This window comes from Pleurodeles waltl, chromosome 11 (assembly GCF_031143425.1).
Source record: "Pleurodeles waltl isolate 20211129_DDA chromosome 11, aPleWal1.hap1.20221129, whole genome shotgun sequence".
NCBI lineage: Eukaryota > Metazoa > Chordata > Amphibia > Caudata > Salamandridae > Pleurodeles > Pleurodeles waltl.
Window position 1 is genome coordinate 807,745,406 of NC_090450.1, and position 27,822 is coordinate 807,773,227.

The 27,822-nt window shown below is 41.2% G+C and overlaps 1 protein-coding gene across 1 annotated transcript in view; it reads right to left on the reverse strand.

Annotated features, from left to right (window-relative positions):
* The window catches only part of NIPSNAP1 (nipsnap homolog 1), a 146,733-nt gene that overhangs the window by 63,768 nt on the left and 55,143 nt on the right, over positions 1–27,822 (reverse strand). Inside the window, exons 3-7 of the mRNA XM_069214586.1 lie at positions 15,761–15,806; positions 14,391–14,485; positions 11,831–11,901; positions 10,856–10,996; positions 1,259–1,290 (exon numbers count right to left, since the gene is read on the reverse strand). Coding sequence (XP_069070687.1) covers positions 1,259–1,290; positions 10,856–10,996; positions 11,831–11,901; positions 14,391–14,485; positions 15,761–15,806 — 385 coding nt within the window. The remainder of the gene's footprint in view (positions 1–1,258; positions 1,291–10,855; positions 10,997–11,830; positions 11,902–14,390; positions 14,486–15,760; positions 15,807–27,822) is intronic.

The window sequence follows — 27,822 nt, forward strand, 5'->3', positions numbered from 1 at the left end:
TGAGTTAGTCATTTAAATGTTGTGTGGTAGGAAAAACCTGACACGCTATATCCTTTTATTTTACATGTTCTAAGCAGCAGGTCACACAGTCCACCTTACGAAGCCCTTGAGCTCTGCATTTAGAAGGAAAATTAATTGTAAGAAAAAATGACTTTTGACCTCTGTCTGTGAACATAGAACAAATGTGACATAGGAACAAGATTCAAAGGCATCTTTTATTGCCCCTCCACTTTTCAACGGAACAGAACACCTGTTCAGTGTCAAATCGCCAGAACGAGTAAGTATTAAAATTAGCTTAACCTGATAAAGTAAGACCTGCCTATGCCAGTGGATTTTTCAAGCCCAGTATGTGTGTGTGTGTGTATATATATATATATATATATATATATATAGTGGCAGGGCAGCAATAATAGAATAATTAAAAAAGGGCACTTACCTTATTTAGTTGCCACAACCCTGGAGCTGCTCTTATGCTGTTAAGCAGCATAAGAGAAGCGTTAGGATTGAAGGGAGTGGGCTCTCTGAGCGCTCTTAAGAGCGCTGGAGGCCTGTGCTTTCTCTAACCCAGCTGTCTTAAGACAGCTGGGTTAGAGAAGTTTAAAGTGCGCATCTCAGGCTGATCATCCCAAGACGGCCAGCCAAAGGGACATGCACACTTTAAAGATAGTGCTCAGCTCCCTGCTGCCACTCAGCAGCAGTTGCCCCGCCCCGTCCTGACACTAGGTTCTGGACGGGTGTTCAAAAATAAAATGGTAATAAATAAACTTTATTACCATTTTATTTTTCAGCTGCTCTGTGGCATTTTTCCAGCGGGGCAACACCCCTGGATACACTGCAATAAATGGATGATGCATTTAAACGTTTACGTTTTTTTTTTTTTACAATTTATTGTAAGTTTTATATGTATGGTAATAAGTGCTCCAGAATCCTGTATGCAAGTAGGACTAGTCTAATGTGTATGACTATCAAATCAGATCCTATGATGCAGAGTGAGGAATACATTCAGAACAGAGGGACATATTGAAGTGAAAAGATGAGTGCAGTAAGTTACCATGCATATACAGGTCAGAAGAATCCAAGAAGGGTGCACAGCTAATAAATGCACAGCTGGTAACCTTGAAGGGTACACAAAACAGGGCACACAGCGATAAGTATACACTTATGCCTTGCACAGTTCAGATGCAGAAAGAACAACAAGAGAAGGTGGTGAGCTATACCATGCAAAGGGGGAAAGAGACCAACAGCATCTGTTGCTTACCAGTTATTTCCCCATTCAATCATTGTCCCGGGCTGTAAGAAAATCAGATGAGACATTTAGTTTATAGTAGAACGGGGCAAGCTGATAGAGCTCACGCGATACAACATGAGGACTGGGAGTAAGTACAACCCTAGAGAATCAAATCAAATCTTTATTGTATGCGGTTAGTTAAAACCATTACAATATAAAAACGATAAAATTAAACTAACAAAGATAAAATTAGCACATAAAAATATGAAAACATTAGGACATGGTGTAATTTGCAACATAAACATTGGCAAGTATAAAGTGCATTTAATACGTGCTGGCAATGTGTAATGCCAAAACAGGGCAAGCTGCAAAGTTAAACCTCATCCTTTGCAGCAAAGTGTCCGCTACGACGAAAAATCAAGTTTGGCATATAAACTGACAGATTTCAAGTGCATAAGAGACTTACTAACGTAAAATCTCAGATAAAATTCATCATATTTTAGAGCAAGAAGTGAGATGCAGCATATTGAGTTGCATAAAGTGCGTGTAATGTGCACTAACACTATATAGTTTCAGGTCAGAGCCGGCCATGGTGCTTAAGAAAGAACGGCCTATCAACTGTATAGTGCATGTAAACATGATGACTATATATAATGTGCCATCAAAACAAGTTGCTAACACTTACACAAGCTGTCAATTGTGAAAAAATGTCACATAAAAACGCAATACTCTGCCACAAGGAGCCAAGCACAGCCTGTAAGTTGACAAATGTACAGTGCAAGTACAGCAGATTTACAGTACATAATGTCAAGCCAGGAGGCCAGTTGCTCCGAATTGCTCCTTTAAATAATTTCAGCAGAAGTCAGCTAGAACTAAATTTGGGCCTCTCATACTTTCCCAATTAACAGTTGCCCAGTCTCAGTCTTAACCAACTCCTTTGGAAACAGATTTAAAAATGTCACTCCCTTGCAAACTAGGAGGATCGATTGTCCGTTTAACCAGCTAATGACTGCCTGACTGCAAGAGCAAAATGATGTTTGAATAACTTTTTCCTTTCAGCCCCTAGATCCAGACAAGTAGAAAATATGTGCAGTAAAGGCATTTGTTTATAACTGCATAAGCGACAATTTTGATTTGTAAACTGTTTTTCCAGGAGGGACATATGTCTTTAGTGTCTAAAAAACCCAAGCTGAATAACAAACTGATGTTTTATGTGAGTGGAAGTGTTCAGATAAATAGATTTGAAGGGACAATGTAGAATATGACCCAAGTACAGCCCAGGCATGTCTCCTTTTGGCCAAGGTGTCCTTGTCCATTGCATGGGATAAAATGCGAACCGACATTTTTGTGGCTTTGTTAAAATCTGGCTCCCCCATGCTGATCTCCCAGGCTTCTTCCATGCCAAGGGCTTCAATCCCCTGATTTAAGGAGTTTCCCCAGGAACCTTTTCTGTTGCTGGCTTGTTGAGCCCTCACTTCTAGCCAGCAAAAGTTGTTTATGGAGCTGTTCTTTGATGCCCGTAACCTATAGAATAGGTTGAGGAATGCACTCTTGCACTGGAAGGACCGATATTTTAGTCCAAATTCAAGTCAAACCTGGGCTGGTAATGCACTCTTGGGAACATTAAAAACAGCCTTATGTGTTTTAGTTTGAATTTTATTTAATGAGGAAATCTACTGGCCCCACATAACTTCCACACCGTAAGATACCGCGGGAAGCTGATGGGCCGACATGACTAAGAAGATGTTTCAAATAAGGGCAGGCCAATTGCTTCTTAAGCAGTTTGAAACTGTATGTCAATGACTGTGCTTTTGCTTGAATTGCGATCAATTGACGTTTGTTATTCGAGGGTCCAGGGACTACTCCTAGATATTTGTATGCAGGGACCACCGCCATTCTCTTTCCTCCTAGGAACCAATCAAGAGACGTAAATTTAGAACCCACCAGCCGCATTAATTTTGTTTTCTTCAAGTTTATTTCTACCCCTTGCTGATCTAAGAAGCTTTTAGGGCTGTCATGCTGCGTTGCAGACCCACTGGTGTCTGGCTCAGCAACATGATGACTGTTTACCTGAGAAAGCACTCCAGCTAGATCTGCCAGATATAACTTAAAAAGTCTCGGGGTCAAAACACACCCCTGCTTTAAGCCAATTTTGGTGGCTATCATTTTGGTTAATTTTGTACCAGCTCCTATTTTTACTTGTACCTAAGTATCAGTGTATGGAGCTATGATTGCCTTCAATAGATTTTTAGGAATTCCCCATTTATCCAGTGGAGACCAAAGACCTCCTCTGGGGACCCAATCGAAGGGAGATTTGGGGTCTACAAAACAGACGAAGAGACTTGTTTTTCTGTGTATAGCCTTTTCCTCTATGAGCCAGAGTGCTGTTAAGTTTATTATTGCTCCCATGCCTGCTCGAAACCCCGTTTGGAATCTTGGGATTAGATAGTTTTCGTCCGCTCGGGTTTGGAGGTGCTGGAGTAAGCAGGATGGGTAGAGTTTTGCCTCTATGTCAACTTAGGCTAGGCAGTTCAAGGGCAGAGCCAGGTTTCTACTCTTATACGCTGTATGAATTATACTGCCTTTCCACGAATCTGGAATCCGTTGGGTGCAAGAAATGGCATTGAACAGGGAGCAAAACAGTGTGCCCAATACCCTGGATCTCCTTTGAAGATGACGTCTGGGAGACCATTTGAACCTGCGGTCCCTTCAGACTTCTTCTTCTTAATTAAGCGACTTAGTTGTTCTGGCACCATGACTTGGTCATCATGTGCTTGCTGCTGGAGGTCGAGGATGTTCCTCTCATCATGGTTCCGTTGATAAACCTCTCTTCCTGGACTTGAAAGGTCCTTATATGGCTGTTCTATGTTTTGGTTTGCAGGCTTCTTTTTGCCTTCAGTGTGACCTTCTGATAATCCATTCAAATCACAGATGAAGAAAGAGGTTGGATCAATTCCTGCATTTTTATATCTGCCCTTACCAGCTGCCAACTCATTCACCAATTCCCAAAAGTTTTTACTATTTGTTTTTTTGCTTGCCCACGGTAGCTTGGACCACATATTCTCCTGAAAACTTATTTTTTCTCTCCAACAGTCTTTGTGGTGCTTAGCTTTCAGGGCCCAGAGAATAGATTTGTCTGTATCCTGCCCACGTATGGCCGCTTTTGCCAGTTTTCTGGTTTCTAAGGCTATTTGGGCTTTCTCAGTACCCAGATCCTTACTGAACCAGTCCTGCTTTTCACAGCCCCTCTTTTGGTGTGGACATCAGACTGGATTGTTGGCCGTGTCATGACTGAAAATATTGCTAATAAAGGGAATATTAACCTTGCCCATTCTTCATTCCAGTCACTTATCAAAACAGAAACTTTGTTTTGCATACCCTCTAGTATTTTTCGTGCCTCTAAGGGTCCCGCCATGTGGTACACTTCTTCCATTACGGCTGCTTTCCCTTGTTGGTGCCATTTTATTCTTTTAAGTTTGAATATGAGCGGGGCAGCGATTAAGCTGCTTGATTTTTACAGCTGGTCGAACCTGCATGCTAGTTCAATTGTTTGAGAAAAATTGTCACTCTCGGTTCTGCACTTGATTTGAAAATTGCACACCAAGGGCCATGCTAAATTATTTATCAATGTGAAGCCAATAGTTGAGAAGTTTCTGCCACTTAAGGACATAATCGAAGCCGGCTTATTCTCCTTACTGTTACCATTCTAAATTTTCAAAAAATGTCCTGCATTTGCTTCCATCCTGGTTCTTCATCTGTTTTTTAAACCGGCATTAACCAAATCTAGATTAAAGTCACCAGAGATTAGAATGTTTGCCTTGTGATGCTGCCTCTGAACCTCGGAAGGGCCTTTATTATTTTGCCCAGGGTTTCCACTTTTACCCTTTTACATGTTTAATTTGGACGAATGTAAACATTTATGAGCACTAATGCTTTCAGAATGCAGCTGCACCTTTCGGGGGGGTCAACTTTGTTGCCTCAATCCAGTTCAACCCTACATTGACTATGTCTCTGCCCACTTAAATGCTGTAGATTTAAATGTTGACAAGTCTGCCTTTAAGTGACCATGTTTTGAGGATTTATTTGCTAGTACCTGACCGCTTTACATAAACTGCCACTGGTGTCCCCGGGCTCCATGTTTTCTGCATCAAAATAATGTTGTGTTGCTAAAAGAAAGACCTCGCAACCGCGTCCTGCAACAGCGCCTCGATTCCACGTACATTCCATGAACAGATGCTAACGCCATCCCTGTGTGCTTTCAGTCTCTCGGTCTCTTTGTGCTTGTTAGAAACAATTAGTGTCTGTTACCAGCTCTGGCCTTTGGTATATTTGTGTTTTTGGGAGGCCGGCACTCTCGATGATCCTGGTGGATCTGACTCTAATCGAGCCCACTTGAAAATATCATGACAGTTAACTTTTCCACATCTCTCAGATTTGTGTCAGCTCCTGTTGCTCGTCTTAGCACTGATTTCCCAGTTGCTGTGATGGCCCTCAATGGTCCTGTCTATTGGTGGGGGTTCTACTTTTTGTAACTCTATACCCCAAGAATCAAATATGTCAATGTGGGTGAATAGTCGGTTTACCAGGTCTGGGGCGGCCCATGTTGTTACAGTGGCTTTTTGGTCGCTCCCTTTGGGGATGAGGTTTACATTCTACTAAAAGCAGATCTGAGGAAGTCACATGAGAGAATTCTCCTATTTCCCTTATCAGTTTTATGATGTTTCCTCAATAGAGGATATCGAACACCCCCTGTGACCTGTGGTTTGGTATGAGGAGAAGTTTATTTGCCCCTCTCCATTGATTTTGCCATTGTGGGGCCTTGTGGGGTACTCTTGTAACCTGCTTCCTGCCCCTCTTGGTGCCTTAACTCGACTTGACTCGGCCACAAATTGGGCCGACTGATAGTTCTCTCCATCCATCTTTGAGGCTGATCCAAACTCACCCACCAGGATTACATCTTGTTATTGTTATTGTTACCTGCGGTACTGCAGATTACTTTGCTTGCTGGAGAGCACACAAATCACATTTCCTCCTGGACTGTTTTTGGAGTCCCTTGCTCGCCTACAGTTTAGCCTCTTTGATTTTTCCCTTAGGCCACCAAGGAGAATTTATTTTTTCCGCTTTTGTTTGTCCCACACATGTCTACATTGGGATTATTCTTTGGGAACCGGGGTTTGGACTGCTAAAGACAATATTAGGTCTTGCCTCTTCTGTAGCCTCCTGCATTTTTCTGATTGAGTCTGACACATTCCCATTTCCTTCATTAGTGATTGGGGAGGCGGAGTGCTTGTGTTGTGAAAAAAATTGCCATATGTTTTTCTGCTGGACTTTTTTTCCGTGCCTTTCTTAGCCTTTTCTTCTCCTTTTTAGTTTTTAGCGGCTCGGTTTCACATAGGTCCTCCACTTTGAGTACTTTTGGTTTTTGTTTTCTCAGTATTTTCCCCTGTATAAGGATTTTCTAACCGTGAGAGGATGAGTGCACTGCTGGACCCAAAGTGCTCTATTTTCTGCCAGAACATTTAGGTCAGTGACCTCCTAGGGGCGCTTTCTCTGCCCTCCTTCTCAGTGTCGACATCTGACGTAGAGTTTGTGTCCAGTTCAGGGACCTTTCCCTTGGCTTCATTGCCTGACTTCCAGGAGTATCTCGTTGAGAACGTAAGACATGACCTGGTGCTCTTTGCCTGAAGTGACACATTCACAAGCGACCTGCTGTGTATAATTGTGTTTTTGGGCTCTCTGAATCAGATCGTTGAGGGCTTGTATCTTTGTGTCTATGCCCACTATGTGCTATGTGATGATGTTTAGAAGGTCCACTTGAATATCTTCTTTATTGGCCTTGTTGATTTTGTCCTCTGTCCTTGAATGTCCGGTCACTAAGAAATCAGTTATTTTGGATCCCTCTTTTTTTTTTTGCAGATGCTGCATGTGTGATTTTCTTAAGCTGAATTGTGGGGGATTTTTCTTCTTTAATGGAGTCATCTAGGCATATCACAGAGGTGGTACCGGGGAGCTTTGGCTGGTTCTCTTTGGTAGTCTTTTCCTTCCCCTGCACACCCTTCCCCGGCAAGACTTTCTGGATTGCATGTCTCTCGCCCTCTGATTTGATTCCTTGTTTACTCGTGGGTGGTAATACCTGGGAAGCAGCTGACCACCTCAACTTCCTACTACCTATTTCGGTATGAGGGCACCTTGTGGGGAATCAGTGGCTAAACTTATCACACTCCCCTGTTTCCAGGCCTAGGAGGGTGGCATGAGCGGTCAAGATGGAATTGTGATCCTTTTGATTCCCTTGAAACTTTGTTGGGGTGGTGGAAACCCAGACGCATAAGCCGCACTGGCCTAACGCCAGCCACTTCCATGCTGACTGTGAATTCCAAGGGCCTATTACACATTGAAGTCCACTGGGGTGCGCTGGAGTCCCCCACTGCCCACCCAGCTTTGACAGTGGGTCAAGGGGTGAAGGGTTATTCCAAAATGTCAATGATTCAAATATATTGGGGCACGAGGGCACATGACACAAGAGACTGAAGGTTAGATGCAAAACTTTGCAGCTGGCTGGTACAAGGAGCGGTGCAGGTGGTTGAAGGCAGTCCTCGTTTGCCTCATTTTACCTTGCCATTGCACCCGTTTCACCTGCTTCGCTCGCTCACCTCACCTCTGATCAGAGCTGGTTTAGCCTGGCATCTGGCATCTTGGGAAACACAGGCACAGCCTGCTTAAGCGCCTTCAAACTGCACAGTGTTCTGGTGAATTCCGCTTCGGACCCCCAGTTTCTAATATGCCCTGCCTGTGCCTCAATCCTTGCGCACTGTATGTGCGTCTCTGCTGGTGCTCCTCCAGAAGCCTGGGGCTCAGAGGCTTTGGCCTCCAAGGCTTCCGTTTCCTCTGCTTGTTCAAAATTCATGTATCCTCAATCATGGAGAAACAAAATGTATCCAAGGTTGTCTCGCATAAAAACAACCCAATAAGACTACTGCTATGAAATCTACTTCTGTGAAAGGTCCCACACAGTTACATATGTTTTCAGGGACAATGGAATAAGCATGGGGAAAATGTATTCCTGGTCTTAAAACCAGCTGACCATCTCTTCAAACTAGTGGTCAAATAACCAGTCCGATTCCATTAGCTGTAAGACTGAGATTTTTAGGAATACACCCTATAACCTAGCAGGCATCCCTTAAGGCATCTAGTAAGTCGCTGAAAGGCAAGCAGGAAGAGCATGGCACATTTAACCCACACTGAGGACAATTGTAATTTCATCTGAATGTATAAAGTACTCTTAAGCTAGTGTGCTTGAAGCACAAATCTTTCCAAAATTGGATGTAACTAGGCTGTGGGAAAGAAGTGGATGGCTTTCATTGTGCTCTATGTCTGGAAGAGGCATATGCACAGTGTGAACTAGCTTGCTTTGCAATAGAAGACGTAGGATTGTTATTTCGCTACCAATCCACTTCCTAACTTGGGTACAAAGGCCTAAGCACAAAGGTGATCATCTCACAGGGGGCAAGATGAAAAATATTTTGCACCTTATCAGCCTGTAATGCATAATGAAACCGCTAGTTGGTACAAGTATTATATGTAATTAAATAAAAATACAGACTTAAGAATGGTGATGCACAAATAAAAATAGATTGCCCTTAATAATCAGGTGGATATCTAAAGAAACTAAAATGTCACACCTTGTCATTGGGCATGGGCTGTAGCGATGACAATGAATGGGAAGATACTGCGGTCAGCCTTTTAGAAATAACTTCTTGTGCAAAACAAAACCTGCAGTATCACTCCAGGTGCTTCCATATGCTGCTTCGCAAAGCACCACTGCAACGGGGCAATCGTTGACCAAATCCAGCACAAAAATAAAAAAAGAACAAGAATTCCTTTGTCAATTTGACCTTTGTTACAAATACTGTTCCTCCTTAAGAACTCATGCTTGTGGAGGGATGGCAAATACTGTTCAAATGGTTGTCCTCTGAACTAGGTCCTTTTCCACTATATATGCTAAAGATACCACTGTGTTATAGAATGTCAAACATCTCTCCTGTATTTGTGGATTGTTCAAGGTAACTCACAAGAGACAATGGGAGGAGACCTCATAATACAAAAGGGCTAGAGTACTTGCTAAAAATGCGAAGGCAGGCTATTGGTATGAGAATCACAGCAACTAGATCTGCTATTGCAAGACACCATCAATGTCTCCTCCCATCCCCACCCTTGATAGCAGCGTAGGGGTTTCAGCACCAACTCCCCTCTGAAAAGAAGCACTAGTTACTCTTCCCTAAGTGAACAGCAGTGTCACGCTCACCCTCAGATGTGAGTTCCCTCTATCCCAAAAACACATGACACAGGCATCATCATACTACTGATTTGGGATATCATGGCTTTACCCTCACAGGACAATAACTGAAGAACACCCTTTTAGAGGTCTTGTGTACCCCACCTTGTAGGAATGCAGCACAAGGGGATCCTTGTGCATGACAGCAGCACCAGAAGAACAGCAGTCGAAGGGACCCCACTGACAATCTCGACACGCATTGCCAATGAAAGATTCTAAGGGCTCTACTATGTCACGAATATTCACTGTATGAAATGCTGCCTTATTATAGTTCAAAAACGAACGCCTAGTGCCAGCCTGAAGCTTAAACCACTGAAAATGAAATGCATCTTCAACTTAGAAGTCACAGACCAGCCTCAACCCCAGGGCCTGAACACCAGTACACACCTGGATCATTTAAAAGACAAACTCTCCAAAAATGCTCAATAGCTCTGCTTCCGCATCAGGAAATATCGTCTCCTTTAAAAAAATTTTTAAAAAACTACCTCACATGAGAAAAAAACGATATTCCTGAACCGGACTTCAAATCTAATGTCCAGTACACATCTTCTGCCCAACCGCCAGCATCCTTAAGCCCATTCTAGTTCCTCTGAAGAGAAACATGCACACCACTACTCACCTTAACAAAGGACTAAAGAAATGTCATTATATCCTTTCAAAAACGTATACTGATAATCCCTACGAGCATAAATCATATGCCAGACATGTTGAATTTCTTACAAGGTAATGACAAATGCTAAAACATCCCCTTATTATAAGACAAATGCAAAAGAAAAGACTAGAAGGCTTACCTTTACAAACTAAACACGTCAGATTTTGAACAGCAGCCACTGCAATTTCAGTTTTTTGCCTCTGCTCTTCAGGGAACACTTCAACTAAAAAAAGTCACAGCTAAGGTATTCCAGTTACTCCTGCCAACGGACAAACAAAGAGTCTTTCTTCCTATTCCCTCCATCCAATCTTCCTGTGCTCCTTTTACATGCACCAAATATGAAAGGTCCCACTCCCACAAGACAGTAATATCCAGCCAAGGCAGAAGTGTCCATCACCCAATCACAGAACTGCAACATCAATGCATAGGACAGAGAGGCCACAAATACACAGGAATACAGATTAGACTCCCTTGAAGGACTCCTCGTAGGGCTGCAGTATCAAGCCATAAGGTGCAGTTTAGCTCCATCTGTGCCTCACACAGGACTGCAGCATTACTAAGAGGACAGCTGTCAAGCATACTCTATTCCCTTGCATTGAGCAGGCAGCCCTACTTATCTCAGGAGAGGTTCAACCTGAAATACCTTGAGCCTGTAGGTCCTCAGTTCATATATGTTGGGCCCTGGACGAGGTAATGGTTCATTCCAGAAACTAAACTCAAGAAGCAGCTGATTCCTGCGGGACAGCAACATCTTACTGCGCTCCTTCCGGAACTCACTGTATTCCTGCCAGGAGGAAGAGACATGACAGCATGAAGGGCATGACACCACAGCATGTAGGAAGTGGTCACATTACTATAAAGAGCGGGAGACAGTAAGCAAAGAGAGAGCACATTCAGCAACCTGGCAACAACTACACTAAAGGGAGCAATGCCACCGACCTCACAGTATTTATTGTCACGAAAAGCTTTCAATGGCCTACCAAGACCAGCTGTGCATGACCCCGCTTGCTTTAAAGTATGGATAGCAGCAAGAGATCTCACTGGTTCTACAGTAAGGACTGATGCAATTAATGTCAGTGGCCCCATAGGAAGGAGTGTTGCAGATGGTTTAGTTTTCTCCTTGATTGGCACTAAGGGGAGGCAAGCCAAGCTGCAGGAGACAACCAATCTCCCCCCAATAAAGGCATCTGCAGACATTCTCACTGGCACACAGCAATAACAGCAGATGATGATCCCACTGGTTGTGCAATCAGTGCGACATATCTAAATGTTCCTCCACTGTGCAGTGCTTACGATGAACCCACTGGCCCCAAAGTAAGGAATGGTGAAAGTGATCCCACTGGCCGCAATGCTGTGGATCATTGCAAAGGTCCTCACCCAATACTAAGTAGTGCATCAGAAGAGCTCACTGACTCAACAGTAAGCTGTGTTGCGGCGACCATCAGTGGGTCAACAGTAAGGACAATAACAGGTGATCGCACACGCTGCTCTGACAGCAGGAACTGTCAGTTCAGCTTTTGATCGTCCCGTTCCCGCAGAGCTTATAGAAAGTGAAAAGAGACCCCAGACTGCTTCTGCTACACAAAATCAAGTTTGTTTTTGTTAAAAACTCAAGTACCTTATTTGTTATCAGCTTGTTCATGCATTCCGTAAGAGCTGGGTAGCCCCCAGAGAATCGCCACAGGTGCACTACAACAAAACATGCAAGTGCTATTACTTTAAAAATCCATACAATAGTCTAATTGGCCAATAATTGCCCAGCCTGCACTGCAGAAGATTATTTGTGTTGCCCAGCAAGGTTTACAGCTCCTTGGTATAAAGACCCGTCTGCCTAATTCATGCTCAAGGAAAGCAGTCCAATAAGAACCCTGCCTGCAATAGAGTTCATCTTGAGGCAACTTGTACCTAAAAATATATCCTAACATAACTAATATTGGGGCAACTGCTGGCTAAAGAGCTTTCACTGCATGTAAAACATGATATGCCTAATGTGACAGGTTTCTGCAAACAGACACTAATTACACATAACAAACACAGCTCATGCAAACTAGTATACAGGGAGTGCAGAATTATTAGGCAAATGAGTATTTTGACCACATCATCCTCTTTATGCATGTTGTCTTACTCCAAGCTGTATAGGCTCGAAAGCCTACTACCAATTAAGCATATTAGGTGATGTGCATCTCTGTAATGAGAAGGGGTGTGGTCTAATGACATCAACACCCTATATCAGGTGTGCATAATTATTAGGCAACTTCCTTTCCTTTGGCAAAATGGGTCAAAAGAAGGACTTGACAGGCTCAGAAAAGTCCAAAATAGTGAGATATCTTGCAGAGGGATGCAGCACTCTTAAAATTGCAAAGCTTCTGAAGCGTGATCATCGAACAATCAAGCGTTTCATTCAAAATAGTCAACAGGGTCGCAAGAAGCGTGTGGAAAAACCAAGGCGCAAAATAACTGCCCATGAACTGAGAAAAGTCAAGCGTGCAGCTGCCACGATGCCACTTGCCACCAGTTTGGCCATATTTCAGAGCTGCAACATCACTGGAGTGCCCAAAAGCACAAGGTGTGCAATACTCAGAGACATGGCCAAGGTAAGAAAGGCTGAAAGACGACCACCACTGAACAAGACACACAAGCTGAAACGTCAAGACTGGGCCAAGAAATATCTCAAGACTGATTTTTCTAAGGTTTTATGGACTGATGAAATGAGAGTGAGTCTTGATGGGCCAGATGGATGGGCCCGTGGCTGGATTGGTAAAGGGCAGAGAGCTCCAGTCCGACTCAGACGCCAGCAAGGTGGAGGTGGAGTACTGGTTTGGGCTGGTATCATCAAAGATGAGCTTGTGGGGCCTTTTCGGGCTGAGGATGGAGTCAAGCTCAACTCCCAGTCCTACTGCCAGTTCCTGGAAGACACCTTCTTCAAGCAGTGGTACAGGAAGAAGTCTGCATCCTTCAAGAAAAACATGATTTTCATGCAGGACAATGCTCCATCACACGCGTCCAAGTACTCCACAGCGTGGCTGGCAAGAAAGGGTATAAAAGAAGGAAATCTAATGACATGGCCTCCTTGTTCACCTGATCTGAACCCCATTGAGAACCTGTGGTCCATCATCAAATGTGAGATTTACAAGGAGGGAAAACAGTACACCTCTCTGAACAGTGTCTGGGAGGCTGTGGTTGCTGCTGCACGCAATGTTGATGGTGAACAGATCAAAACACTGACAGAATCCATGGATGGCAGGCTTTTGAGTGTCCTTGCAAAGAAAGGTGGCTATATTGGTCACGGATTTGTTTTTGTTTTGTTTTTGAATGTCAGAAATGTATATTTGTGAATGTTGAGATGTTGTATTGGTTTCACTGGTAATAATAAATAATTGAAATGGGTATATATTTTTTTTTGTTGAGTTGCCTAATAATTATGCACAGTAATAGTCACCTGCACACACAGATATCCCCCTAACATAGCTAAAACTAAAAACAAACTAAAAACTACTTCCAAAAATATTCAGCTTTGATATTAATGAGTTTTTTGGGTTCATTGAGAACATGGTTGTTGTTCAATAATAAAATTAATCCTCAAAAATACAACTTGCCTTATAATTCTGCACTCCCTGTAGTAACAATATATAGTGAGAGTTCTATATCACTGGCCTGTGTAACTCATGCTACTAACCCATCTGATTCTTAAAAAGCTTGAGAATGCATCTGCCTTGCCAACAGATGCACAACACATTCTGTGGACATGGGTCGGACGATGCCTGTACAACTCATATCTGGATTCAAATGCCTGCAGGCAAACGCTAACTGCAAAACGAAAAGCTGTAGCAATTCATGGTTATTTTATGGCTACCTATAACCTACACAACTCCTAACAAAAAGGTAAATTGTGCATTGATTACTCACCCTGCTTCTAAATGTCATGCCTGGTACAACTCTTTCTTGGATGGCACATGGTGATGCAAGAGCCAGTTTGCACAGTCAGGTCATTCCCACTTGCAAGATTCATTCTTGGGACGACTCCTGAATGCAAGATTCCATATGTCTAATACTCTCAAACGTTGTACAGTTCCCTTGGCACTCCACCTCCTATATTTCATCAACCTAAGAACATAATCTTCCCTCCTCCTTACCCATGTATTTTGGGTTTTAACCCTACCTGGCCTAGCTAGGCTCACCTGCCTGGTCCTGATCTCCGTACCAGGTGTTCCAATTCCCAACGAGCTCACATGGGTAGTCTGTGGCTTTGTGCAGCTTTGGAAGCACTTCCTCTCTGAAAGAAAGGCAAAATCATCAGCAAAAGGTCCCTTCAAGTGTCGCTGAATTCCACTCACAGAAATCGATATATAACAGAAGGCAGTACAGTTCAAAGTACACACAAGGTCTAATCTTCATGTTTCTGCCATCATTTTTGGACATTTTCTACTAGTGACTTAGGACAAATGATCTCCTTTTAAACCTCAGTCAATCTTGTACGAAGGTGCTGAGATATAAGGTGGAGGTTATTCATGTAATGGCACTGGTGGCATTTTGTTTTTTTCCTGAAAAATATCAATAAAGTTTGATTTAAAAAACACTCTTGTACCAAATTAGGAAGATCGAAATCTTCTTTCCTATTCACAAAACGGCATCAGTATTCTCCTTCACTATTAATTTCATCAAAAACTTTGTATTTGCTATTGAAGTTCCGGTCAAAAAACAAACAGCCTTCAAGAATGAATGTCTAATGAATACCTTCAAATGGCAGAATAACAAACCCAGAGTGAACAAAAAGCACACATCTGCATAAAAATGTCATGCTCTCCTTGCTGCTCATTTAAGTGATGCAATAGGCTCTAGAACGCCCTAGAACTCCATCTAAAGAACATCACACAAATGCCAGATTAAAAGTGATTTTGCTTCATGCTAGGGGATTTAAAGTCTTTGTTTAGGCCAATGAAGGCTTAATTTATTTTCCTAATGCATCTCTATAACATTTCCAAAGAATACCACGCAACATTCAAACATATTGAGTTAAGTTTTACGTTCATAAGAGGATTTTGAAGCTTATCACATTCTCTGGCTCTGCTTAGTTGCCAACAAAGCTTTATTTTGACGCAAACATTAACAATACCACCAGCAGAGTCAAGGGCTCTCTTGAGAGTTAACTGCTGCTTTGCCTTCTATGGTGGGAATGGGTCTTGATTTACTGAGGAAGGGAATTAAAGCTGCAACACATCAATTAAGTGATCTATGGATTTTTTTAAACTGAAATCACAAAGTGGAGAGCACATTCTAGGTTTTTAACCCAATAGAACATGCTTTAGTAACGTAGAACATTTTAATGGGTCCAGCCTTCATGATCCTATTCAGAATTCTATTTTTGGAAAGGACTAACTATGTTGCCTGATTGACTACCAACAAAAAGATGGGGTGGTCACTGCATCTGGTCCATCCCCTTTATTCACAGCTATGGTTGGGATACTTCTAGTCACTTAATGTTAAAACAGGATTTCAGTTCAGACCACCCAATAAGATAAAGGCTTAATGGAAAAAGTAGGAGACTTACGCCAGACTGTTGTAAGCATCAAGGTACTCTGGCTTCACATTGTGAACTGCAAGACAGAAAACGTGCATCAGTCAAGAAATTGTATACAAAACATTCCGGCAAATCCCCTTGAACGCGACCAGAAATATTTTTTTAAAAAAGTTTGGCGTTTTTGAAGGCGCATAATGCTTCTCCTTTCTTATCATTCCAAAGATATCAGACTTAGTAACTCGCTGCATATTTATTACTTGAGATGCTCAGATAACCTCATGTTGCGGTCTAAAGACTCCTGATTTCTGCAGATCTGCAGAGCAAATGTTAGTATAATAAAGTCTATTACATGCAGTTCTATGGAATGCCTTACACACATTAAGATGTGAAACATTTCCGTATCTCAGTAAGCATGTACTATATGAAGTCAAATAAAAACACAATGCCACTCGGTTACTTCAAATGTGTATTGTTGAAGCATCAGTTGGAGAGCCACACAAACTGTTAACATTTGCGCTCGCTATACAAAGGCCAAATAGCATTCTTTCGCCTCACCTCCGAACTGGAACGTACAATTATTTTAATAGAGGCAAAAGGTAAATGCATAATATTGTACTGATGTAGTCTGGACTGTGAGACACAGGAAACGCTTAAATGTTTTAGTGAAAATATGTTCACAAAAACAAGCATTACAACAAAACAGCAGGTTACATACATTGCACGCCAATCAGAAACACATTAGTGCAACATTTTAGAGCAAAGCAGACGTACTGTGCAAAATACACAATCAGGAGAACCAAAACGGTTGCCAAGTAAAACAGTCTTAATACAGTGACAGAAAACTATTTCTGCAAGAAACACCAGTTTCTACCAAGATACACTTTCAGTCAATGTGTACTTTCAGTCAATAAAACACATGGTGGCAATCCATACTGAAAGACTGGTGCCAATTGAACAGTTGGTCTAAATAACTTGAGAAGCAATGCAGATTTTAAAGTCGCACACGTGTAAAAACTTGCAAAAACCACGAGCCTCCAAAGTAGGAACTGGTATCTGCAGCCAGCCAACTGTTTCATAGACCTATATCAACAGAAGAGGGCACCCTTTAACCCTACACTGCCCAGGGTCATGCAATAAACATACAAAAATGGCAGGAAGGGATAAATACAATTATTACTTTGAAGAAATCAGTGAAGAATCCTGATATCTGGGGACTATTTATTTCCCTGATTTATTTATAATCATTTAGTGAATAAAGGTAAGCAATAGTTGTTCGGTAAACGTACAATCAATATTGACATAAAACAAAGCATAAAATGGTTTCACATTCCAGACATTTTTTGACAAAAACAACTCATTAGATTATGACACATATACAACAAGAAAAAAACGGGGTTTGTGCCCCTCGTACATTCTTTATCTTGTGGTCACTATTAAGAGAGTAAAGTTGTGATCCACTGAGACACAATGGCTGAGGACCCAAACTGCACCCAGCTGTCAAATACCTGTCTATTTATTACAGACGGTATTATATGGTGCATATAACATTTTCTTAGTACATTAGTTAAGCCCTCAGTCTCGTATATATTCGGTCGACGCGTTTCGGCCTATCCAAAATTGGCCTCATCAGGACTCGAGGAAGGCAACACCGCCTCTACAAAAATCAACAAACATGAACTTGTATCATTAAGAACGGTAACAAAGGAATTAAAGTGTGTCAATCAGTATCCCCCAAAACTTGTGGATACCATCATGCAGTCACTCATGTAGTTAGCACCACTACGTGTCCAAATAAAATACTATCAATTTAATTTATATCAATACACCAAAAAGCCGCATGTGGACCCTACTGTAAATCAGGGCCATGCTATCTATAATGATCACCAGTGTGTTAGTCCCAAAAGGTGCCTAGCAAACCAGCGCACAGAGGGAGTAATATTTACCTCTAATTCTGATGGCAGGTGGAATATATACAAAAATCCACGCCTATTATCTACAGTACACCTGCGTAACCAAGGATAACATGTAAGAGTAAAATCACGTCCACTATTAAACAAATGTCTTTATATGGCAATTGAAAAGAGACCGGCATAAATTCTTACTTTGTTCTCTTATATTTTCAGGGGCAAAGAAGAATCATCTGCAATTGAACTCATCCACTTTTACTGACGTGATTTAGAGAAGTATATTCTCTAGCCTATAAAGAGAACCGACGCTGTAAATGGTTGCCTTAAACGATATCCCGAAGTGCAAAAACATCTAATCGACATCACAAGGTGTCAGCTTAGACCTACTTACTGCGCGGGACAGGAAAAACGCTCATCTCATGTCCTCGGCATCGGGCGTAAGTCAAATCTCGTCACGTGTGCTGGAGAACAGCCGCGGTAGACGGCAAGAGCGTTAGATTAAAAAACGTAAGTGTATTAAAAAAGCTAGCCCGCATTGGTCGTCCCGATTAGGTAAATCACGGCGGCCATCTTGGAAAACCCGATCTCACCGGTCCCGGCTAAAGATAAGGTTTTTTTTGTGAAATATGTCATCCTACGTAAGGCTGCTGTGTTTATTTGGATTCCATAAAGCCAATTAGCGGCTCAGGTCTTTAAATATTTAAATAAATAAATATTTAAATGCACCAAGATGTAGAGTCTCAGGGGCATGTGGGGTGAGTGCCTCCATTCTTTTACCCAAACCCTCCTTCAAGTATTGATTCTGGTGAGCCCTACCACCTTGAAGATGAACACCTCGAGCTATACATCTCGTACTACTGACTGGACATACAAGAACCATATAATATTTTACAGTATAATGTCTATATACATAAAACAGATCCCATCTATATACAAAACAAAGAGAGAGACAAGCGAAGGTTATTATATACATTCATTCCATATATCTCTCTTGTAGACACCTAATGATTAGCCATAGCTCTGTCGGCTTCCAAAGTCAAGGATATTAATCACTCAACTAATTAGTGTCCAAACTTCATCGAAGTCATTCAGTCCAATTCTGGCTGTTTGAAATTTCTCAATTAGCCTTGCTTCCAATTTCAACAATCTTGTTCTCATTGATGGACCATCCATTTTGGGCTGTATCACTGCTAACACTGTCCAGCGTATATCCTCCGCTGTATGTGTATACTCCAAAAAGTGTTCCACCAGTGGTGCTCCTTTGATCGCACACCTAATTCTTGAACGATGTTGCAAAATCCGGACTTTCACAGGCTGTATAGTCTGTCCAATATAGGCTTTATTGCAAGGACACATAATACAATAGATTACACATTTTTTATTACAATTCGTGAAGTCTTTTTGTACATGTACTATATCATGTATTTTGATCTCTTTGGAGTCTTGTGTGTATTGGCATGCCTTCCTCGAGTCCTGATGAGGCCAATTTTGGATAGGCCAAAACGCGTCGACCGAATATATACGAGACTGAGGGCTTATAAATCAATGTACTAAGAAAATGTTATATGCACCATATAATACCGTCTGTAATAAATAGACAGGTATTTGACAGCTGGGTGCAGTTTGGGTCCTCAGCCATTGTGTCTCAGTGGATCACAACTTTACTCTCTTAATAGTGACCACAAGATAAAGAATGTACGAGGGGCACAAACCCCGTTTTTTTCTTGTTGTATATGTGTCATAATCTAATGAGTTGTTTTTGTCAAAAAATGTCTGGAATGTGAAACCATTTTATGCTTTGTTTTATGTCAATATTGATTGTACGTTTACCGAACAACTATTGCTTACCTTTATTCACTAAATGATTATAAATAAATCAGGGAAATAAATAGTCCCCAGATATCAGGATTCTTCACTGATTTCTTCAAAGTAATAATTGTATTTATCCCTTCCTGCCATTTTTGTATGTTTATTAACTGTTTCACAGACAGCAGGCCCCAAATCAAATCTTTGAGTACCTGAAGCCCAGGTTATAGCCGCTAACGAACAAAGAGAGTGACCATCAACCAAGAAAGAACCTTGATTTTTGGACCAGAGGGCAGATTAACACAGACAAAGACAGACTACTAAACTATCCACGCACTTTATAGAAGCCCCACATAATCCAGATGACTTGTGGTGGGTGATACTGGAAGCCCCTCCAGTTAGACCTAACAATTCCAAATTTCTTTTTAGATTGGAACAACGTTGGATCTTTAAAACTAGGGACATAAGTCCGGGGACTGAACGATGAAATCCCTTGGACCACACTTTCATCATAATCAAGCTTGTCCTTTCTATAACTATCTGTACCTATTTGATTGATCAATGACACTAGAACTTAAGATATTCTGTGCCTGTACGATCATTTGTGATTCATGACATATGCAATTTGGATGACTATTTCATTTGAATACTATTTTATTAATAACTAAGCAATTACATATTCACATGACTGTACACTGCAGATTTACATCAAAAATGCAGTGTTTTTGTTTTTCGGTTATACGGGCGGATTGTAGTCCGTTTTCGTTATTCACAGCACTAACATCGGATAGTCCTTTCTTCCTTTCTACGACATTGCAACACGCGCGTATAACAGATGTTGCTGAACGCGGAACCCATTTGTCGGGACGCGGTTAGTCGGGTAGGTGCAACGACCTACGAACAGCATCGAATTGTAAGTGCACCCTCAAACCTTTTTTCCTATTGCGGTATGATGTGACCTCTATTTAGCGACTCGATGGTTATGAGGTTTTCTGACAAAAATGATTTCATTGAAAACCCTTCTTTTACCTTTGCAACGCCGCTATTAACGAACGATTACCCGCATATGAGTTTCATTGTTTATCCAGGGCTCAAGAAACAACCTTTTTCTCTGTAATTTTGACAATATAGAGATTTTTTGATCCACTGTTTGATGTGATATAAAAGTATGTTGTTCTACAACTGACAATTCTAATATTACAATACATGTAACTGTGAAAGATACTTCGGATGTCCACTGCTGGCTCCTGGTGTGAGACATGTTTTCTCATTTTCATAACATAATTTCTTTTTTTCATGACTACCTACGCCTAGAATGCTAGTTCCAGTCACTGACTTGCGATCTCTAGGATCTTTATCCTAAGAATCGGGGATGGTAAGCTCAATTCTTCCTTTTTCTACACGAATGGTGCATGTAATCACAGCATTCACAATGTTGTGTGTATCACATATATTGTACACGATTTATTTTTGTAATGTTATCATTATTTTAATTTGTAGGGCGACCTTTTTTTTGACATAGCAAACACCTCAAAGTAAGTGACTGTTTTCATTTATTTGTCCCAAGTTGGGCATAATAATAATAATAATAATTTTTCGTTTGGAGAAGTCTTTATTACTTTTGGTCCTGATGAAGCGTCAATGGACCCGATTGGGCCAACAGACGCGAAACATGTAGACCCAGTGTCAAGTGGAACCATAATAGGTCTGTTCCTCTTGCCCAAGTGTTGAGAGCATGTGAGCATCATACCCACACTTTGTCTCTCACCCTGTTTTTAACTTTGGTCTCCATCTTACCTATTCTGATTAAAATTTCATGATCATTGTTCTTGGATGGATAACCAATTTTATCTTTGTCTCTCCATTATTGCATGAGTACTTGAAATCAACTACTCATTCCATCTGCAATACGGTTAAGAGCTCCCGTCTGGGAGCCCGTTAGGCATTGCAACACCGGCCTAACGAGGAGCGTTCCCAATGATGAAACCAGACATCCAATGTGATGCTTGAGGGTTCTTGCTCCTGTTAAAATAGGTTTCTTTCCCTACGCTAGTTTTGGAACAGTGTACTTCTTTATTTTTATTACTGCATTAGGGAGACTGTACACTGGACCATATAAACTCCTGGTCCCTCTTTCTATGATTGTCGGTAATGTACAGCAGCTTTGCTGTGGGACCTTATAGAAGTTTCTAAACAGAAATTCTTGTTGTTCTGTATCCCAGCCTGGCAGTGATCCCTATTATGGAAGACTTCCAGGGCTTGAGTTATGATGACGATATGGTGTCAGCTATATTGCAGGCACCTTCTATCCTCGATAACGATGGAGCAGCTCCTTCCGGTAGTCTAAAGGAAGATTGGAACAAACTTTCCTCTCTGAAAAAAGAACTTATAAAAACAGTCATGCATGGAACTATCATGACTGAGTATTTACGTGCCAATATAGCTCCAAATGGGTTATTAGTTTCCAACATACCCAGAATTTTTCTGCAAGATCTGGCCTTTCGGAAAGATTGGGCTCAGATCGCTTGGAAGTGTACCAGGGACTGGCTGGTACTTATCATCAACACTTCCAAACGTATTGCTGATTCAATAACAGTTCAAATCAGCATAACTGAAAATTCCCTAAAAACCACGGTCACATTGATAACTTTCAAAAGCCGCCTTGCTGAAATCACTGCTGAGCTGAATACGACTAAGGAATTTTTAACTCAGCAGAAGATAACTAAACTCCAGAAGGATATAGCGAAGTTCAGCAGGGAAAACGTTTATCCTTATATCAAGGAAGACTACGAACTTGACACTCAGTCCCGATCCTCTGATGATTCAACTTCCTCTTTTAAGAAGCCACGAAAATTCAGCAGTGGCTCATCATCAGATGGCTGGAGTACCGACAAGAACATGCCACAGTCTTTTTATAACTATCCACCATATCCTGTAAATCATCCTATGCCTTGGCAACCTCCTTATCCGTTCTTTCAGCCTCGTCCTATGATGCCGTTCGGTCCTTTTTTTAGGCCGCGGCCGGGGCAGAAGAAGAGGGAGGGGCAGACAGGTACAGTGGTCCACAGAAGAACCACAAATGGTGACGAGGAGCCAAACAAAGAATCCCACACAGAGAACTTAGTCGTAAATTTGTCTAAAAGAGAACTCTCAGTAGATGAATCCAACGTCCTCAATAGAGGCCTTGGTTTTGTACCAACTCCCAATGAGGATTTTTTCCGCCTACACACTGAACTAGCACAGTTCTTTCGGAAAATTTGCCTCCATGTACTTTTCAAAGATAAACCAGTTGAACCATCTATACCTGACTCAGGTCTAAAAAGACCATCTACTTTTGTACCATCACCAGCCGTGATGCGTAGTGAGGTATTGACTTTTGAAAAAGCTGTTCTAACTGATTTATCTCATTTACGTCCAAAACAACCTTTTGTCAACATCCCAAAAAGAGAAAAACAAGCTTTACAACACTTAGCATCTGACCCTGATATCGTGATTAAACAAGCTGATAAAGGGGGTGCCATCGTGATCATGGATACCGCCTATTATAGACGCGAATGTTGCCGTCTTCTCAGTGACACTACCTATTACACTAAGATCACTAGGGATCCCACTAGTAGGCTACAAACTCAGATCAGGTGCCTCCTGGATGAAGCTAGGAGTAACTCATGGATTTCCCCTAAGGAAGCTGAATTCCTTGATACTAAGAACCCCAGAACCCCTTACTTTTATTGTTTGCCAAAAATTCACAAGGGTGTTCTTCCTCCTCCAGGACGACCGATTGTGTCAGGCATAGGTTCAGTTCTTGAACCTTTATCAATTTTTTGCGACCATTTTTTACAGCCTCTGGTAAAAAATTCTTCCACTTATCTACAGGATACTAAAGATGTCCTTAATTTGATAGGCTCTATTAACCAATCTGGCAATATACAAGGTATTATTACCTTGGATGTGGAAGCCCTATACACAAATATCCCTCAAGAGGCCACTTTACAGGTGGTGGAATCAGCTCTTTTGAACGATTACACATCCATATCTACACCTATATCCTTTATTATGCAATGTGCGACACTGGCTTTAACAGAGAATTACTTTGAATTTGAAGAACAGTTTTTCCATCAGATACGAGGAACATCAATGGGCAGTACATTTGCTCCTAGTCTAGCGTGTTTATACATGTTTGACTTCGAGAAAAAACATATTCTGCCTCTATATAATCCTTTTCATAATGACATAAAAATATGGAGACGGTATATTGACGACATTCTGATCATATGGCAAGGACCTCTATCTGTAGCAGATGAATTTACCTCTTGGGTTAATTCCCTTGATCCCTTTTTAAAATTCACAGCTACAATATCATCAACCCATTTACCGTTTTTGGATTTGATGATTTCAATTAGTGAGAATGGCTTATTATCAACCAACACATACCAAAAACCTACAGATCGGAATAGCCTGTTGCTATATGAAAGCCACCATCCAAAGGCTCTCAAAGATAACTTACCAGTTGGTCAGTTTCTACGTTTGAGGAGAAATTGCAGCTCCCTATTTGACTTTAACCAACAAGCAAAGACCCTTCAAGCTAAACTCTGTGAGCGACACTATCCACCAAAGATTGTGAATCTGGCACGTAAAAGAGCCAAAAATAATCAGAGAGAATGGCTTTTAGCACCCAAAGAAAAGAAGCCCCAGACACGGATTACCTGTGTCTCTACCTTCACTCCATTATCTAATGATATAAAAAAACTGATCAATAAACGATGGTCGATTTTGGAGAGTGGAGGAATTTCTATATCAAAACCTCTTTTCGCTTTTAAACGTACATCTAACATCAAAGATATGGTGGTACACACACGTCCACGTCTCCTCCATGATAATCCCACACAAAGAACATTGTGGGATTGTCCTCCAATTGAAGGACATTACCCTTGTGGTAATTGTAATGTATGTACACTAACCAGACGAATCAAGTCATTAGATCTCGAACCAATCGGGAATTGGCTCTTGAAAAAACATACAAACTGTAATTCCAAGAACTGCATATACATGATAACGTGTCCCTGTGGACTACGCTATGTCGGGATGACAACACGGCCTGTTAAGGTACGAATTAATGAACATAGAAGTATCATCAGATGTCACAGACAGACTACTAAACTATCCACGCACTTTATAGAAGCCCCACATAATCCAGATGACTTGTGGTGGGTGATACTGGAAGCCCCTCCAGTTAGACCTAACGATTCCAAATTTCTTTTTAGATTGGAACAACGTTGGATCTTTAAACTAGGGACATCAGTCCGGGGACTGAACGATGAAATCCCTTGGACCACACTTTCATCATAATCAAGTGTGTCCTTTCTATAACTATCTGTACCTATTTGATTGATCAATGACACTAGAACTTCAGATATTCTGTGCCTGTACGATCATTTGTGATTCATGACATATGCAATTTGGATGACTATTTCATTTGAATACTATTTTATTAATAACTAAGCAATTACCTATTCACATGACTGTACACTGCAGATTTACATCAAAAATGCCGTGTTTTAGTTTTTCGGTGATACGGGCGGATTGTAGTCCGTTTTCGTTATTCACAGCACTAACATCGGATAGTCCTTTCTTCCTTTCTACGACATTGCAACACGCGCGTATAACAGACATTGCTGAACACGGAACCCATTTGTCGGGTAGGTGCAACGACCTACGAACAGCATCGAATTGTAAGTGCACCCTCAAACCTTTTTTCCTATTGCGGTATGATGTGACCTCTATTTAGCGACTCGATGGTTATGAGGTTTTCTGACAAAAATGATTTCATTGAAAACCCTTCTTTTACCTTTGCAACGCCGCTATTAATGAACGATTACCCGCATATGAGTTTCATTGTTTATCCAGGGCTCTAGAAACAACCTTTTTCTCTGTAATTTTGACAATATAGAGATTTTTTGATCCACTGTATGTTGTGATATAAAAGTATGTTGTTCTACGACTGACAATTCTAATATTACAATACATATAACTGTGAAAGATACTTCGGATGTCCACTGCTGGATCCTGGTGTGAGACATGTTTTCTCATTTTCATAACATAATTTCTTTTTTTCATGACTACCTATGCCTAGAATGCTAGTCACTGACTTGCGATCTCTAGGAGCTTTATCCTAAGAATCGGGGATGGTAAGCTCAATTCTTCCTTTTTCTACACGAATGGTGCATGTAATCACAGCATTCACAATGTTGTGTGTATCACATATATTGTACACGATTTATTTTTGTAATGTTATCATTATTTTAATTTGTAGGGCGACCTTTTTTTTGACATAGCAAACACATCAAAGTAAGTGACTGTTTTCATTTATTTGTCCCAAGTTGGGCATAATAATAATAATAATAATTTTTCGTTTGGAGAAGTCTTTATTACTTTTGGTCCTGATGAAGCGTCAATGGACCCGATTGGGCCAACAGACGCAAAACATGTAGACCCAGTGTCAAGTGGAACCATAATAGGTCTGTTCCTCTTGCCCAAGTGTTGAGAGCATGTGAGCATCATACTCACACTTTGTCTCTCACCCTGTTTTTAACTTTGGTCTCCATCTTACCTATTCTGATTAAAATTTCATGATCATTGTTCTTGGATGGATAACCAATTTTATCTTTGTCTCTCCATTATTGCATGAGTACTTGAAATCAACTACTCATTCCATCTGCAATACGGTTAAGAGCTCCCATCTGGGAGCCCGTTAGGCATTGCAACACCGGCCTAACAAGGAGCGTTCCCAATGATGAAACCAGACATCCAATGTGATGCTTGAGGGTTCTTGCTCCTGTTAAAATAGGTTTCTTTCCCTACGCTAGTTTTGGAACAGTGTACTTCTTTATTTTTAATACTGCATTAGGGAGACTGTACACTGGACCATATAAACTCACGGTCCCTCTTTCTATGATTGTCGGCAGATTAACACAGTCAAACTCAATAACTCAAGAACAGATGACAATACACTTATCAAGGAGACCGCCACATCATCAACTCTATGCATAGCTGGCCCTCATCAAAACAGCTGCATTCAGGCCACAGTTTATTCTGCATTAGTGTGCCGTTTCAAGAGCTGAGTTACTCAGGTGGAGGCAGCAGAATCCACCACATACCCCTATGTTGTCAGCAAGCTCCCCCATTGTAATGCATCTTAGAACAACATTTGCTCCACTAGCTAAAAGAAGAACAAGAAAGGGACCTGGGAGAGGGGTAAAAGGAAGAGAAGGAGGGTCGAGTTGCCTATACCCTTGTAGGCACCATTACATGGGTGCATTTATATTGTGGAAGAAACCACCACATTGAACTTGCTGCCTCTGCCCCTCAAACCATACCGACCAGCAGGTGGGAATACTCACGTGGCTGAGTTTACCACATCACCATAGGAGGTAGAACAGTTCATCTATGGCTTTTAGACAGAATGACCACTCCTCTATAACCACTGAGTGCCCATCATACTCCTCTTTGATATGAGCCTAACAACATTCAGAGCAGACAGTTTCTGGCTCTCCTTGGAGGTATTTCTTAACTGCAACGTTACTTGGATTTTACTTGTCCCATATTTCACTCTTTTTTGTTTCTTACATAGGTGTTGCACATTGTAACAACTATTCTTATGAAACCTTGAAATCCTACACAAGGTTGAAACTTTGTCAACAACTTTACACACAAATTGGTGAGAAAGTAATGAAATAAACTAGGGCCGAAAATCGTTTACTAAAATTCAAGATCTGTTTTTTTATATACACACGTGTCTGCATATATCTTTCCCTTACCTTCTTTGTGTCAACACTGGTGACAGGGGGCACATACTGTTACTTTTTTTCTACGAGCACCCCATATGTTTTTTTCAAATGGAGTTGTTTGTGAAACCTCTTCTGGATAGGATATTAAAATGTCTCTATAATGAACTCCTATTAAGCAAGCTATGCAAGTATTTTTGACTGCATAGATTGCCTTCAGTAATTGTGTTACAGTTTATTCATGGAGTTCACTCTCGAGTTAATCTAGTCTTTGGCAAGCCACTGTTTATTGTGTATACATCTGAAAATAGGCTTAAAATAATTTTCTCTAAGGTTGCCTAAAAACAATCAGCTATGAACTCTTTCAATATTACTCTTAGGAAAAAAAAGGCGTTGTTGCCACTACACCTCTCAGAGTGAGAAAAGCTCACATTTCTATGTGCTTCTACTGTGATCAATTTGATCCAACAAGCCATAATAACCAAACAATGGTTTGGCCTACTTTCTCACACAGTTTCATTAAGCAGCTCTACTTATCCCTTAACCTTATCTCCCTCATCAACATTCAAAAGTAATCACCACCTTGTATCCTCAAGCA